Source organism: Schistocerca gregaria, chromosome 2 (assembly GCF_023897955.1).
Source record: "Schistocerca gregaria isolate iqSchGreg1 chromosome 2, iqSchGreg1.2, whole genome shotgun sequence".
NCBI lineage: Eukaryota > Metazoa > Arthropoda > Insecta > Orthoptera > Acrididae > Schistocerca > Schistocerca gregaria.
The window spans coordinates 755704936-755720693 of NC_064921.1; the positions used below are offsets into that span (position 1 = coordinate 755704936).

The window sequence follows — 15758 nt, forward strand, 5'->3', positions numbered from 1 at the left end:
ACAGTTCCAACCACAGCAGTGCTATGACTACAAACTTTACTGCAACTTTTACGTGTTTAAAAGCGCAAAGCATCTTGCTATCTGAGCACCATTGTTGTATCCTAGAAATTTTTTATAACTCGTGTACTCTTACCTTGGCAACGATCTCGTGAATTAAATAGAAGGCGTGCATTATTCTTTCTGCGCTTTCCGCGCTCTGCTGATGTGCCAGTGAGACAGAATAGCCAGGAGATGACCTTTCTTTGTGTGTGTGTGTGTGTGTGTGTGTGTGTGTGTGTGTGTGTGTGTGTGTTCGTTCACGCTCATTGTCAGTCTCTCCTCGTTAACGGCTTCTGAAAGCCTTCTGAGTAGTGCTTCTGTGTGATCGTCAGAACCTCTTACAAGCGTCTTACTACTCTGTTGCTGCGGAGCATGAAGCGCACGATTAGATGCACACACACCTAGCATGGAGTTTTGAGAGCACTGGTCAGCTGAGGTCTTTAAATAAGAATGGACCTATCCGGCAATGTTGGGAGCCTTACTTCGTTGAATTTACAGAAAACAGAGATGATGCAGAGAAGAGTTGTGTTAATATGTAGCTGAGCGTGTTTGCTCAGCTCGAATGTGTCACATAAACTTTACGACTGTTTAGGAAAGCAGTTATGCGTGATAGAGCATTCAGACGGCGCGCAGTCCAAGATGACGCAAGAAACTTTGTTCCCTCGGGTAATTCCACTGATTGTGAAGTTAGTGAAACGCGAACTATGCTGAAAGGTACTTCCTGTAATCAGTCTGCGAATGGAGTAGCCAGAGGAGAAAGCAGAGGCCCCCCTAGGTACCTATAAGGTAAGACAAAGTTAAACGGAACACCTAATCATTTATTCTACGCCCCGTATGTGGCTGGACAAAAAAATGCTACGTATTTTCCGTAACTTGCCTACTGAAGAAAGAAGCAATTTACCATTTTGACATCTTTGGTAAACCTTACATTACGCCTTGTCAGCAAACCTGCAACAAGCGAAATGAATAGACGAGCCAATCTTTGGCCATTTGTCGCACAGGAAATGTCGCGGTAAAGCAAACTCTGCTTAGTCATTCCTGAAGCTGTAGAGTGTCTTAAAGCTGATCTCTCATCCTTCCTTCACCTTTTAGACGGTTTTATCTCTGCTGGTGATACTTTCAGTGAGATGTCTGCCGAGTAATGGCAGCCGATTCTTCCTCAGGAGGGGAAACCAGAGAAGACAGTGATGTTGGACACTGGGTCTGGAGCGAAGTGGACGTTCTAACTCATCCCAAAAGCGTTCCATTGGATTCAGATGGGGCTCTGGGCCGACCATTTAATTTCAGGAATGTTATTATCCACCAACACATCGCCTCACATGTTGTGCTTTACTACAAACGTCGTGCAACACTTGCTACATAAATGTGTGGCTAATGAGGAGCTGCTCGACTATTATATCCCAATTTTTTAACTCCTTACGCACAGTCATTCTACTAGCTGGACCGCTGGTGGCACTTTGGATGCCAAGAGTGATTCCTGATTTCATCCGTTTTTTCTCCCCCCCCCCCCCCCCCCCCACAAATACCCTCCGCAATGCTTGACGGTCCCTGTCCGTCAGTACATGAGGTCTTGGTTTGGCTGCGGTTGTACCTTCACATTACCACATCACCACATCACTTCATCACCAATCAACTTGAGCAGTTTTAGAAGGGTTGAAATGTCCCCCGGACTTGTCACTCACTTGACACCCAGTGAATAGCCCACGTGTTCAAAGTTACTAAGCTCTCCTAATCGACGCATTCTGCTGTTAACTGCCTGTCTATTGACAACACAGTGCTCGCAGCCTCCTTTTAAACTGGTGGGTTCGCATCTTGGAGTATATAGTTGTTAATTCCACATTACATTAGGGTGTCTGGACACTGTCGATCACAGTTCGTTTGTAGATTAGTCCTGATAGCGTCTCGCTTTAAGGATTCTGGTTTCGGTGGAAAAAACTTTAACACCCTGTAACAGGTACGGTTTCAAACACTCATCCTATCCAGCTCCTGGCAACGCTATTATCATGACGCGTGCTAGTAGTCGATAATAGAGTGCCTATCTAAGGAGAGTGCTAGGCTTCTCCTATACTATCATGTGGGGATCTGTGCGAGTCTCAAGTCACAGAAGCTCATGAAGCTTAGGATATATCATAGAGTTGACAGTTTAGTGCTACCTAGGCACGCAGGAAAAAACCACTTGTGGCCATATATATCACATACTTAACTGTAGGAGCCATTACAGTTCGCGCCCATTACCTCATCTTACGGCGCTCGTAGCATTTGAGTAGCTTACCTCAGTGAGCACGCAACTGCACCATTAGTAGGCTCTATGTGTCTGAGAGTCTGACTCACGTCCCTCACATCATTCTGTGAATATTCATATGCTGAGGAGGCCCTGCGTCAACACAGTGAAGTATGGATCCGAGGGTCAAAGATTTAGGTCGTCAACCTAGAGATGTACGACGTAGCACGACGGTAATGCAGACTTCGATACGAATGGAAAAATGGACGAAAGTCAGCGGCTGTTATGACGTAATTGTTCTAAAATTCCAACGTTTTTCTTTATTTGTCGTGTACTGATTATTCAAGATAGCGGCACAAGTCGCCCACTCTCCAACATGTGCAATAAAAATTGGAGGGCCGTGGAAGTCATAGCCTTAGTCTCCAAATTTCTGTGACGCTATGAAATTGACTATCAGATTGCTGTTTTCAGCAGTACCTCAGCATAATTTCAACAGAGAGCGACGATAGACATAACCGGTTGTTGGCCATATGCCCTTGATTAGTACTGGAGAAATTCCACTGAAAGCCGCCACGTCGCTAAACTGCCATGCAGAAGTAAACAGCACATATTCAATTAATGCAGTTTCTCGTAATTCATTGGTCATACAGTGTACACTGTTTCATAATTGTTGCAGCTGTCTTTATTGCGATGTGGTTACAGAGTGGTATTGTAGAAAAATATTTTAGTTTTATTGCAAAGGAAAGTGGCGCACAATTTTTATCTAAAACAAAACATTCTACTTTTTGTTTACAATTATTTCACACTGAAAAGTTTTCACCTACATCATTCCTACAGTACACAAATTCTTACATTCCCAGAATACGTAGACAGACCGTTGAACGAGACTCGGCAACAGCAAATGAGTCCTATGTGGACAAGCGCAAGCGGACTTAAAGATTCGAATGCAAACCTTAGAATGTCGTTAGACAGTCTGTGGTTAGCTTTCGTATAAACAGAACCGTCTGCTTAGTATTCTTCACAACCCAGCTAATTCAGTTCCACGGCGTGCTTGATAATATTTCTGTTTTAACAATGGTTAATAGACTGAAATCTGGATACTCCTCTTTGCACAGTAGCTTATTACTGACGCTTGAACAGACTGAGTTAAATAAGTATTGTTATAACGATACTCAGGGCTACCAACCTCCTGCACCTAAATTGGCGAACGTTTTTTCGGTGGACAACTACAGAAACTTAAAAGTCCTGACGAGAGTGTTGGAGTCATTTTAAAGATGGATAAGTACAGAGGTCAAAAGAATGAGGTATCGGTGCGAGTTAAGTGATCATTGATTGGCTGGATTGGTCGGAATGCGTCGCTTCAATTAAGAGTGCGAAGCTATGGGAAACGGTGTGTTAGAAGCCCGAATAGAAGCTTAAGCAGTTCGCAGTTTCTATTTCCAGCTTAGTTAAGTAGGGAAAACTTTCTAATACGTCACGCACGCAATAGTAGCGATTAAATTTAAACGAAGCTGTAAATCTGAAAAAAAAAGTGTCTACAACTTAAAATATCGGAAGTGTGGCTCACTAGCTAAAGTGGATAAGAAGCGTCGTACCACAAATCCAAAGGCTCGGAGTTCACTCTTAAGTCCGTCTGAGGATTTTTGTCATTAACCTCTTCTTTTAATACCTGACAGTGGTTTGTTCATGTGAAGAATACTATGTGGGTTACCCAGAAAGTAAAGAATGTTTTGGCATAACTAAATAAAAACTGAATATACAACACACAACTTCATTTACGGAGTAACAATATGTTAGATATTCTTTTAAATTACACCGCCATAGCCGTCAAGGCACTTACTGTAACGTGGGACCAATTTTTCAGCTCCCATGTTGTGCTCCTCAACCGCCAAAGATCTGAGCCACTTCTTCCCTGAGAAGTGGCGACTTCCCAGTGTGGATCCGTCTGGACTCGGACGGTGGTTGACAGGAGACCACGAAGATGGATGATTCAAAGGGCAAAATGGTTGCTGTACAGTCGACAGACCATTCCTTGATGTCTTAGCAGATGCCTTGTTATCACGTCCCTTCTTCTTGTCCGTGTTTTCCGCATATTCCTTTCCTTTCCTCTCCGTTTCTGTGCAGAACCACCTCATTCCTTACCTTAACACTCCACCTAATTTTCAAAATTTTTCTGTAACACTACATATCAAACGCTTCGATTCTCTTCTGTTTTTCCCCCAGTCAATGTTTCAAACATATATGTTCAGAAACTTCCTGGCAGATTAAAACTGTGTGCCCGACCGAGACTCGAACTCGAGACCTTTGCCTTTCGCGGGCAAGTGCTCTATCATCTGAGCTACCGAAGCACGACTCACGCCCGGCACTCACAGCTTTACTTCTGCCAGTATCACGTCTCCTACCTTCCAAACTTTACAGAAGCTCTCCTGCGGACCTTGCAGAACTAGCACTTCTGAAAGAAAGGATATTGCGGAGACATGGCCTAGCCACAGCGTGGGGGATATTTCCAGAATGAGATTTTCACTCTGCATATATGTTCAGAAATTTCTTCCTCAAATTAAGGCCTATGTTAGATACTAGTAGACTTCTTTGTCTTCCTCGCATATTCAGCCACTGTAGATATACTTTGTACAGTACGACAATTTGTGACAGTAAAATTGAGACATATACATCACCTATGCTTAAATATTTCATATAAATGCGTTCTATTGGTTGTATTTCCCACAGTAGACCAGAAATAGCGTCACTACTCACTTCGCAACAGTAAATGAATTGACAGCACAACACAGTTGCAATTACACTGCTATGGGGCCTACACTGCACTATTATTATTGTTGTTGTTGTCGCAATACAGAGCTTGGCAGCCTGAAGTCCACAAACTTCAGACAGATAAGTAAGCAGTCGTCCTATGTAGTGATTTACAAACAGTAGGCCGAAGTACAGTCTTCAGAATTTGTCAGATTGATTTTAAAGAGAAGTGAAGCAAGGCGGAGTGGTGACTAAGAAACATATTTTGTGACAAGTCTACCCTCAATGAGGATCGTGAGCTTTCTTTTCTGGGAAGAATTGCGGGTATCCCTCGCGATGCTCTGAAAATTGCTTCATCATTCTATAAATGAGATTGTTTTGTCCCATTCACTCGTAAGTTCATTGTTTAATAACACTAAATATCGTTTATCTTTAGTCATTTTAAAAATTTAAGTGTTCAGAGAAACTTTTTCATTCTGAAGTTTATTTAGACTCTGATGTTGATGAAGGGTTAGGAGGCGTGTTAGTAGGTAATATCTCATGGAGCTCGGGGGCAATGATCTCAGAAGAGTTGGGAACCACCGATGTTGAGGATATATACTAGAATTTCCAGAGCCAATATCGTTTACTCTGAAAACTGTTCCTTCATTCTCCGCGAAAACCAAAGGAAATTGCCTTCCCACTCCTTCCCTCCGTGCTCTGATCCTCGCACACAGTGGACACGTACTGATGTGCCACGCGCGTCATGTACTTAGTTCTCTCACCACAGTTCACTGCGCACGATGATGAAGTGTCGTATTTTTAGATTTTGAAGATCCGTTAACTTCTGGTGATGCATGTGTTGCGGTGCTCTCGGCGCCATGCGGTGCCATGTGAGGTGGTTTGCCACACTAGTTGTGTAGCGTGTAGTCTTGGAGAGTGGGTGTCAGCAGTGAATGTGGCGGTTTGCGCCCGCAGGTGGCGGCGGCGTGGTGAGGGCGAGGGCGCGGGATGCCGCTGCCGAAGCGCGTGGTGGAGCCGGTGCTGGTGTCGCGCGGCACCATCCCCGAGGACTTCCCGCTGCCCTCGGAGCTCGAGGCGGCCACCAACGGCACGCTCGCCAACCTGGTGCGCCAGCTTTCCAGCCTCAGCCGGCACGCGGAAGACATCTTCGGGGAGCTCGCGCGCGACGCCCACGGCATCGCGGCGCGTTGCGCCAGCCTCCAGGCGCGCATCGACCGCCTCGCCGTCAAGGTCACGCAGCTCGACTCCAACGTCGAGGAGGGTGAGTCGCCGCTGGAGCTGAGCGCGTCGTGCAGTCTGCCGCCTCAGACCCCTTCCCTGTTGGCCGAGAGATTAAACTTTTACCGTATTGGGCCAATATTTGTGCAGTTTACTTTTTCGTACAACTTTGAATATTTTACAGAGAAGCTCTCGACATACAGGGCAATTGTTAATGGTTGATGAGGTTTCAGAAAAATTGTAATCCACTGTGCAATTGATGTAGTTAAAAAAAGGGTTGAATAATCAGTTTGTGAAAATATAATGTAATTTGATCATTCACTACTGCCTTTGATGCACATTGGACTGTCAACAGCATCACCCTTTACATAAAAAACTTCTACCCATAAAGTCAGCTTACCATCCGCAAGTAGAAGTGTCGGAAGGAGAGTCCTTGACATATTGTTCAAAAGTGCTGTTTTATTCCAGTCTCTGATCACAAATGAATTCTTTAGATGATGACCGGTTTCAGTCTGTAATGACCATCTTCAGATCTAAAATATATAAATATATACATTTAGTGAACAGTGTGTCTTTTTAACATAAAACAGCAATATGTATCACAATATACTGTCATATACCAGGGAAATGTACAGATAAAATACAGTATAACGCACCTTTTTTAGACCATGTCCTAAAGTGATACGGCCGTAATGGCACCGTCAAAACATATAAATATAATCAGCATAGCATCGCCACATATATTTAAAATCTGGTGTAGAATAGGCCACATCGTCCACATAGTGATTATTGCCAACTAGCTACTGAGGTACAGTAGCTTCCAGAAACCTGTTTGCCCCTCCCTAGATATCGCTACTGTGGGCTTGTTTATATGTAGTCATCATTTACGCAAAAACATAATCTGATAAAAGCATATTACATAAAATGCATGTAGCAGACTTATTAAAATTGATGACTATCATAGAAACCAATGGTGATACATTAAAAGATGTATGCAGTTACCCATGTAAAATTATTAAAAGAAAATATATGAATAGTATAGGTCCGACCCTTATTTTTTATGCTGAATTTACAGCCAACAATTAATATAGCGTAATACATTGCCTGTGGCAACCTATAAATTACTTATGAAAGATAAGATGTCTCTGACAGCTGAAAGAGAGACAGATCAATGAACAGTGCCCTCTCCTCAAAAGTGACACTGGACCATAGTAACAAGCAGTTGAGAGCACAAATGCTTTCTTCTGACCAGTGGTTGCCATTTTGTAAATACTGCTGTAATTGCCACCTGATGGTATCCGAGGCAACTACAGTTAATGCAGAGTAAAGCTTGGAAAGTTTATCTATCCATTGCTGCAACAGTAATAATTGTAGATTTTTCACTGCCTCAAAAGAAAAGCACTAAACTCGGACAGTCATTTAGAATAACCCTGTATTTGCTTCATTAACCATGTTGTGTGCATGTGTGATGGGTGCTAATTACTCCATTGGTCTTCCCTGCATAAAAAGTGAACTTAACACTATATCGTCCTCAAAATTTTGTCTACACAGTGCTTTGGAAATCTTAAGGAACACCACTGTCACAGCCATTTTCTTCACTATGATAATTATTTTTCATTTGTACTGATAACTGTGAACTCATCAGCTTTATTATAATACCATTTCCCAAAAAGAGTATCTTCATAGTATCTATGTAATAATTGAGAAACATAGCAAAAATATGGGACAGATATTGGCAATGAATGTTCTGCTGTGTAACTATCATTTGGAGCCATTAGCTTAGGACTTCCATACATGCTGTTGATTTGACAGTGTGTTGTCTGTGTGATATCAAATCACTATTATTGTGATGCTCAGTCATAACCTGGGTGTCATGAGGTTATTCTCATAAACACAAGTGCTGTTGTACTGTTCTTATCGACCAAATAATGATCGGCACACATTGAAACTAGTTGTCGTAACAGATTTTACATATGATGTGGTAGTCCTACAATGGAAAATTGCGCAGGTCACACCAGTGTTCAAGAAGGGTAGTAGGAATAATCCATTTAACTACAGACCTATATCATTGACGTCAGTTTGCAGTAGGCTTTTGAAGCATATACTGTATTTAAACATTATGAATCGCCTCGAAGGGAACGATCTATTGACACGTAATCAGCATGGCTTCAGAAAACATCGCTCTTGTGCAACGCAGCTAGCTCTTTATTCGCACGAAGTAATGGCCGCTATCGACAGGGGATCTCAAGTTGATTCCGTATTTCTAGATTTCCAGAAAGCTTTTGACACCGTTCCTCATAAGCGACTTCTAATCAAGCTGCGGAACTATGGGGTATCGTCTCAGTTGTGCGACTGGATTCGTGATTTCCTGTCCGGAAGGTCGCAGTTCGTAGTAATAGACGGCAAATCATCGAGTAAAACTGAAGTGATATCAGGTGTTCCCCAGGGAAGCGTCCTGGGACATCTACTGTTCCTGATCTATATAAATGACCTGGGTGACAATCTGAGCAGTTCTCTTAGACTGTTCACAGATGATGCTGTAAGGTCATCCGAAGACCAGTATCAGTTGCAAAGCGATTTAGAAAAGATTGCTGTATGGTGTGTCAGGTGGCAGTTGATGCTAAATAACGAAAAGTGTGAGATGATCCACATGAGTTCCAAAAGAAATCCGTTGGAATTCGATTACTCGATAAATAGTACAATTCTCAAGGCTGTCAATTCAACTAAGTACCTGGGTGTTAAAATTACGAACAACTTCAGTTGGAAGGACCACGTAGATAATATTGTCGGGAAGGCGAGCCAAACATTGCGTTTCATTCGCAGGGCACTTAGAAGATGCAACAAGTCCACTAAAGAGACAGCTTACACTACACTCGTTCGTCCTCTGTTAGAATATTGCTGTGCGGTGTGGGATTCTTACCAGGTGGGATTGACGGAGGACATCGAAAGGGTGCAAAAAAGGGCAGCTTGTTTTGTATTATCACATTATAGGGGAGAGAGTGTGGCAGATATGATACACGAGTTGGGATGGAAGTCATTACAGCATAGATGTTTTTCGTCGCGGCGAGACCTTTTTACGAAATTTCAGTCACCAACTTTCTCTTCCGAATGCGAAAATATTTTGTTGAGCCCAACCTACATAGGTAGGAATGATCATCAGAATAAAATAAGAGAAATCAGAGCTCGAACAGAAAGGTTTAGGTGTTCGTTTTTCCCGCTCGCTGTTCGGGAGTGGAATAGTAGAGAGATAGTATGATTGTGGTTCGATGAACCCTCTGCCGAGCACTTAAATGTGAATTGCAGAGTAGTCATGTAGATGTAGATGTAGATGAATGGGTGACGGAAATTCGAGAGTAGAAAAAGGGAGAGAAGGAAACACAGTAGGTGAATATGGATTGGGGCTAAGAAATGTAAGAGGAAGCCGCCTGGTAGAATTTTGCACAGAGCATAAGTTAATCATAGCTAATACTTGGTTCAAGAATCATGAAAGAAGGCTGTATACATGGAAGAACTCAGGAGATACTAAAAGGTATCAGATTATATAATGGCAAGACAGATTTAGGAACCAGGTTTTAAATTGCAAGACATTTCTAGAGGCAGATGTGGACACTGACCACAATCTATTGGTTATGAACTGTAGATTAAAACTGAAGAAACTGCAAAAAGGTGGGAATTTAAGGAAATGGGACCTGGATAAACTGACTAAACCAGAGGTTGTTGAGTGTTTCAGGGAGAGCATAAGGGAACAACTGACAGGAATGGGGGAAAGAAATACAGTAGAAGAAGAATGGGTAGCTCTGAGGGATGAAGTAGTGAAGGCAGCAAACGATGAAGTAGGTAAAAAGATGAATGCTAATAGAAATCCTTGGGTAACAGAAGAAATATTGAATTTAATTGATGAAAGGAGAAAATATAAAAATGCAGTAAATGGAGCAGGCAAAAAGGAATACAAACGTCTCAAAAATGAGATCGACAGGAAGTGCAAAATGGCTAAGCAGTGATGGCTAGAGGACAAATTTAAGGATGTAGAGGCTTATCTCACTAGGGGTAAGATAGATACTGCCTACAGGAAAATTAAAGAGACCTTTGGAGATAAGAGAACCACGTGTATGAATATCAAGAGCTCAGATGGCAACCCAGTTCTAAGCAAAGAAGGGAAGGCAGAAAGGTGGAAAGAGTATATAGAGGGTCTATACAAGGGCAATGTACTTCAGGACAATATTATGGAAATGGAAGAGGATGTAAATGAAAATGAAATGGGAGATACGATACTGCGTGAAGAGTTTGACAGAGCACTGAAAGACCTAAACCGAAACAAGGCCCCAGGAGTAGACAACATTCCACTGGAACTACTGACAGCCTTGGGAGAGCCAGTCCTGACAAAACTCTACCATCTGGTGAGCAATATGTAGAAGACAGGCGAAATACCCCCAGACTTCAGGAAGAATATAATAATTCCAATTCCAAAGAAAGCAGGTGTTGACAGATGTGAAAATAACGGAACTATCACTTTAATAAGTCACAGCTGCAAAATACTAATGCGAATTTTTTACAAACGAATGAAAAACTGATAGAAGCTGCCCTCGGGGAAGATCAGTATGGATTCTGTAGAAATGTTGGAAAATGTCAGGCAATACTGACTCTACAATTTATCTTAGAAGAAAGATTAAGGAAAGGCAAACCTATGTTTCTAGCATTTGTAGACTTGGAGGAAGCTTTTGACATTGTTGATTGGAATGCTCTCTTTCAAATTCTAAAGGTGGCAGGGGTAAAATACAGGGAGCGAAAGGCTATTTACAATTTGTACAGAGACCAGATGGCAGTCATAAAGAGTCGAGGAGCATGAAAGGGAAGCAGTGGTTGGGAAAGGAGTGAGACAGGGTTGTAGCCTCTCCCCGATGTTATTCAATCTGTATATTGAGCAAGCAATAAAGGAAACAAAAGAAAAGTTCGGAGTAGGTATTAAAATCCACGGAGAAGAAATTAAAAACTTTGAGGTTCGCCGATGACATTGTATTTCTGTCAGAGACAGCAAAGGACTTGGAAGAGCAGTTGAACGGAATGGACAGAGTCTTGAAAGGAGGATATAAGATGAACACCAACAAAAGCAAAACGAGGATAATGGAATGTAGTCGAATTAAATCGGGTGATGCTGAGGGAATTAGATTAGGAAATGAGACACTTAAAGTAGTAAAGGAGTTTTGCTATTTAGGAAGAAAATAACTGATGATGGTCGAAGTAGGGAGGATATAAAATGTAGACTGGCAATGGCAAGGAAAGCGTTTCTGAAGAAGAGAAATTTGTTAACATCGAATATAGATTTATGTATCAGGAAGTCGTTTCTGAAAGTATTTGTTTGGAGTGTAGCCATGTATGGAAGTGAAACATGGACGATAAATAGTTTGGACAAGAAGAGAATAGAAGCTTTTGAAATGTGGTGCTACAGAAGAATGCTGAAGATTAGATGGGTAGATCACATAACTAATGAAGTACTGAATAGCACTGGGGAGAAGAGAAGTTTGTGGCACAACTTGACCAGAAGAAGGGATCGGTTGGTAGGACATGTTCTGAGGCATCAAGGGATCACCAATTTAGTATTGGAGGGCACTGTGGAGGGTAAAAATCATAGGGGGAGACCAAGATATGAATACACTGAACAGATTCAGAAGGATGTAGGTTGCAGTAGGCAGTGGGAGATGAAGCAGCTTGCATAGGATAGAGTAGCATGTAGCATGGGGAGCTCCATCAAACAAGTCTCTGGTCTGAATACCACAACAACACATCCATTATCACACATTCACCAATTATGCTACAATGACCGAATTAAAGTTATGCATCAGCTAAGATATTTTTGCTAAAGACAGACCCCATCCAAAAACATATTATTATTCAACTATGGGCCCAATAGGTACAATCCATCAATGTCGCTTTTGACAGTTGGCCTTCCTTTGTGTTCAAATTTGTTTCATCCTTTCAGAATGATCTTTTTCTTTCATCAGACCATTATGTTCCAGTCCATTTTCCAAATTCCTTATGACCAACTTTCCAATCAAATATTTTTGCCTGAATGTTTTTCTGTCTGTAACGAGTTACACTGGCTACTCTAAGATGCTACTTAATCGCTGCAATTCATTTCATTGGCTCAGTTTCGGCCTTACGTTTTTTTTTTATTAATTTTTTTTTTTTTTTTTTTTGCATTTCTGTTATTAGTTATTCTTATGTTATATGTATAACTTAATATCAAAATTTCATGAAAATCTGAGATGAAGGGTTACCAGTACCAGAATTATTGGGCGATTTGACATGGAATGACCTGCTTGTCATTTGTTTTGCATGTTGGTATTCCAGTTGATATGGGATTCATTTTTTTATTTGTAGCTCATTGCTGCTATTAGAGTTCACATATTGTCATTTGTAGATAGTGAGCGGGACTGTGAAGTGGTAGTGGTAGCGGTAGTGGTAGTGGTAGTGGTAGTGGTAGTGGTAAATTATGTATGCTGCAGCAGTTTTAGCACATAGACTTACTGTGATTACCAAGATGAAGTATTCCTTTGTGCGTGGGTATGAAGCTTTCATAGTGTGGTTGGTTTATGCTGACTTCAGTTAGGTACTGCATTGTATTCAGGAACGTTCACCAGTTACGCAATGTATTAATTTGATTTATTCTGACTGAGATATTAATATGTCTCTTATTTTTAAATTTTTTGTTACAGTTTCGTTGCAAGACACACATTTGAGAAAAGCCTTCAAAAGTTCTGTAGTGTTTGACCAGCAAGTGGTCTCTAGGGATACAATGCCCACTGCAATGATGGAAATGTACCAGCAATGCGACAAGCCACCACCTTTAGACAAACTGAACCAATACAGGTATGTAGGGAAATATTCAGTTAATTTGATGTAATTAATTAAGCAATGTATTTTCACTGGATGGAGAAAAAAAAGGAAGGTTAATTATTCAGCAGTGTGTGCAGTGTTTTTAACCTTGACTGTGTTTTGTTTCAAAATGATTTTTAACATTTTCATTAACAGCTTTAAGCAAATACTTTCTAATTGATTGCCTTATCCCTACAGGGAGGATGGAAAAGATGGACTTAAATTCTACACAGATGCAAACTACTTCTTTGATTTGTGGCGACAGGAAATGCTGAAAGACACTGAACGTGTTATGCATGACCGTGGAAAAAAGGTGAAACCTTTTATTATTTTAGATTTGAAAGTTGCCCATAATGAAACAGTATTTGTGTAACTATATTGTAACGAGTAACTGTATGTTTATTGAACTACTTGGTACAGGAAGTTTCAAACTACACAAAAATAGTGTTTTTATAACAGTACCAATGTCTTCAGTATTTATACTTGCATTTTAACTTGATAGGTCTTTCCCCATTCTTGCCGCCATTCTGGCTTATAATAGTAAATACAGATGGTTAATTGTGTGAAATGAGCAGTGCCATGTGTGCACATACCATATGATAATGATAATGATAATGATAAAAGCAGAAGCATATCTAATAAACACTAGTGAATAATTTTCTCACTTTTTTGGCAGTTTGAGCTGTTGCTAGCAAACATGATGTGTGAGGCAAGTGCAATGTGTCTCCCTTTTACGTGAGTGAGTGCTGCATGCAAAATTGGAGTTTGTGTGCACTTAACATTGTGGTTTTCGTGTGAATAAGTTTATACAGGGTGGTCAGAAACAGTCTTGAAAACTTGTAAGGATGTTGCAGGGTAGGTTGTGCTGAGAAATAATTATTTAGGAAAAAAACTTGATACATTACACCATTTCAGAGTTAATGAACATAGAAGATAGTCAGGCCATTGTATGTTTAAATTTAAGCAAGCTTCCAGGCACAATTAATGCAATTGCTCTCATAGCATTGATGATAGCGCATGAGGCGGCTCAGCATTTGTTTCAGGTTCGGTCCTTGCTACTGTCCCATGTCCAGGTTTTGTATTACTCTTTAGTCTCATTTCCTAAAACTAAATGAGTAACATGTTCGGCGACACTCCCACTTCAGCAGGCCTCTTGATCTTGTGCACGCAGTGATCTGATTGGCTAACTTCAGTTGAAATTAACTCTGAAACAGTGCTCCATATCAAATGTTTTTCTTAATAATCATTTCTCAGCAGAACCCTGCTTGCAATATCCTTAAAAAAATGTCAGACTGTTTCTGACTGCCCTGTATAAAATGTATAAAGGCAATTAAAGACAATGTGTGCTTTAATGTAAAAGTCATGTAAATTAAACAGAGTGATGTTATGAGAGTGAAATTAACTGTTTGTGTGGTAATCCGACTGAACATTAAATTATTACATTTTTGTCTCCCATGCATTATTTATTTATTTGAAAGAGATATCAGAACAAAAAATATACTATTTGTTTTAGAGACTTTTTAAGAAATAATACATATACCAGACAGACTAGTTAAGGTTGAAAGATATACCCTCTTCTTCCACATTTCCTTTGACTTATGATTCTGCTAAAATAAACAAGCATGGTTTTTTCCCCAACTCAGAGGGCAGCAGTTTTGCTGAGAATTAGATTCAGACTGCATTTGTTAAGTTTTTACTTTTCTACATAAGATTTTAATCTGGTATGTTTATCTCTTTGTTATTATTCTTCCATTCCATATTCTTTTATACTCAACAAAATTAGAAGTCAAAAATTCGTGTGTTATTTAGCTTGTTGTTTAAACATATGTTGTACATCTGTATCTTAAATGTACATTTTTTTCATGACAATTAAGACTCGTGAAACGAAGACTAAACTTAACCCCTATAGCAATTTTTGTGTTTGTGTTAACTAACTGGATGTTTTCTCACCTTTTAGCCTCACAGACCACGAGCAGAAGGTGGGGGTGGCAGACACAAGAAGAGGGTCCGCCAGCCCCACAACACAAGGGAGCGCCAGCTAATGATTGCTGTAGGCCATGGGGAATACATCATGCCGCAGACAATCTACCGGTCACCTCAGGTACTACATCAGTCCTTTCTGTGGGTTTGGTGTTCGTGATAATCCAGTTGGCATATTGTATGGAAAAGAATGGGATCTTTAGTGAAGACTTGTGCACACTGTGAAATAAGACTTGATATAGCAATGTGGTAAAGGAAAAAAAACAATTTTCCTTAGACATGCATCCATAAAGTAAGTTTTCCACTTGTCCTACAGCTAGCAAACAGTGTGTTGCACAGAGAGACAGCTTATAAGTGACACAGTAATAATGCGGCATGGCACATGTGCTTATGGAACATCCCGACACCTCAAGTAGCTTCATAGCAGTAGTTAAAAATGGAGCTCCTGACATGTGTGGAATGCGATTAGTGATAAAGATTTTGAATGTGCAGAACATAGTGCCAGTGGAAATTAATCATCAGCTGTACTGGTCTGTGAGCCTAACTTTATGAGCAAGCTGATGGTTTATCAGTGGTACTCACTTCGCAGCAAGTAGCCAAAATGTTCACGATAAGGAGACCAGCGGGAGGCCATCCATAGTTATAGGTGACCTTGTAGAGCTTGTGCAGTAAGGTA

General features: G+C 40.8%; 1 protein-coding gene across 3 annotated transcripts in view; it reads left to right on the forward strand.

Annotated features, from left to right (window-relative positions):
* The window catches only part of LOC126334949 (wiskott-Aldrich syndrome protein family member 3), a 254690-nt gene that overhangs the window by 207994 nt on the left and 30938 nt on the right, over positions 1 to 15758 (forward strand). For all 3 annotated transcript variants that reach the window (XM_049997692.1, XM_049997693.1, XM_049997695.1), the window contains exons 3-6: positions 5966 to 6272; positions 12943 to 13096; positions 13301 to 13415; positions 15060 to 15203. In XM_049997692.1, coding sequence (XP_049853649.1) covers positions 5999 to 6272; positions 12943 to 13096; positions 13301 to 13415; positions 15060 to 15203 — 687 coding nt within the window. In that variant the 5' untranslated portion in view covers positions 5966 to 5998. The remainder of the gene's footprint in view (positions 1 to 5965; positions 6273 to 12942; positions 13097 to 13300; positions 13416 to 15059; positions 15204 to 15758) is intronic.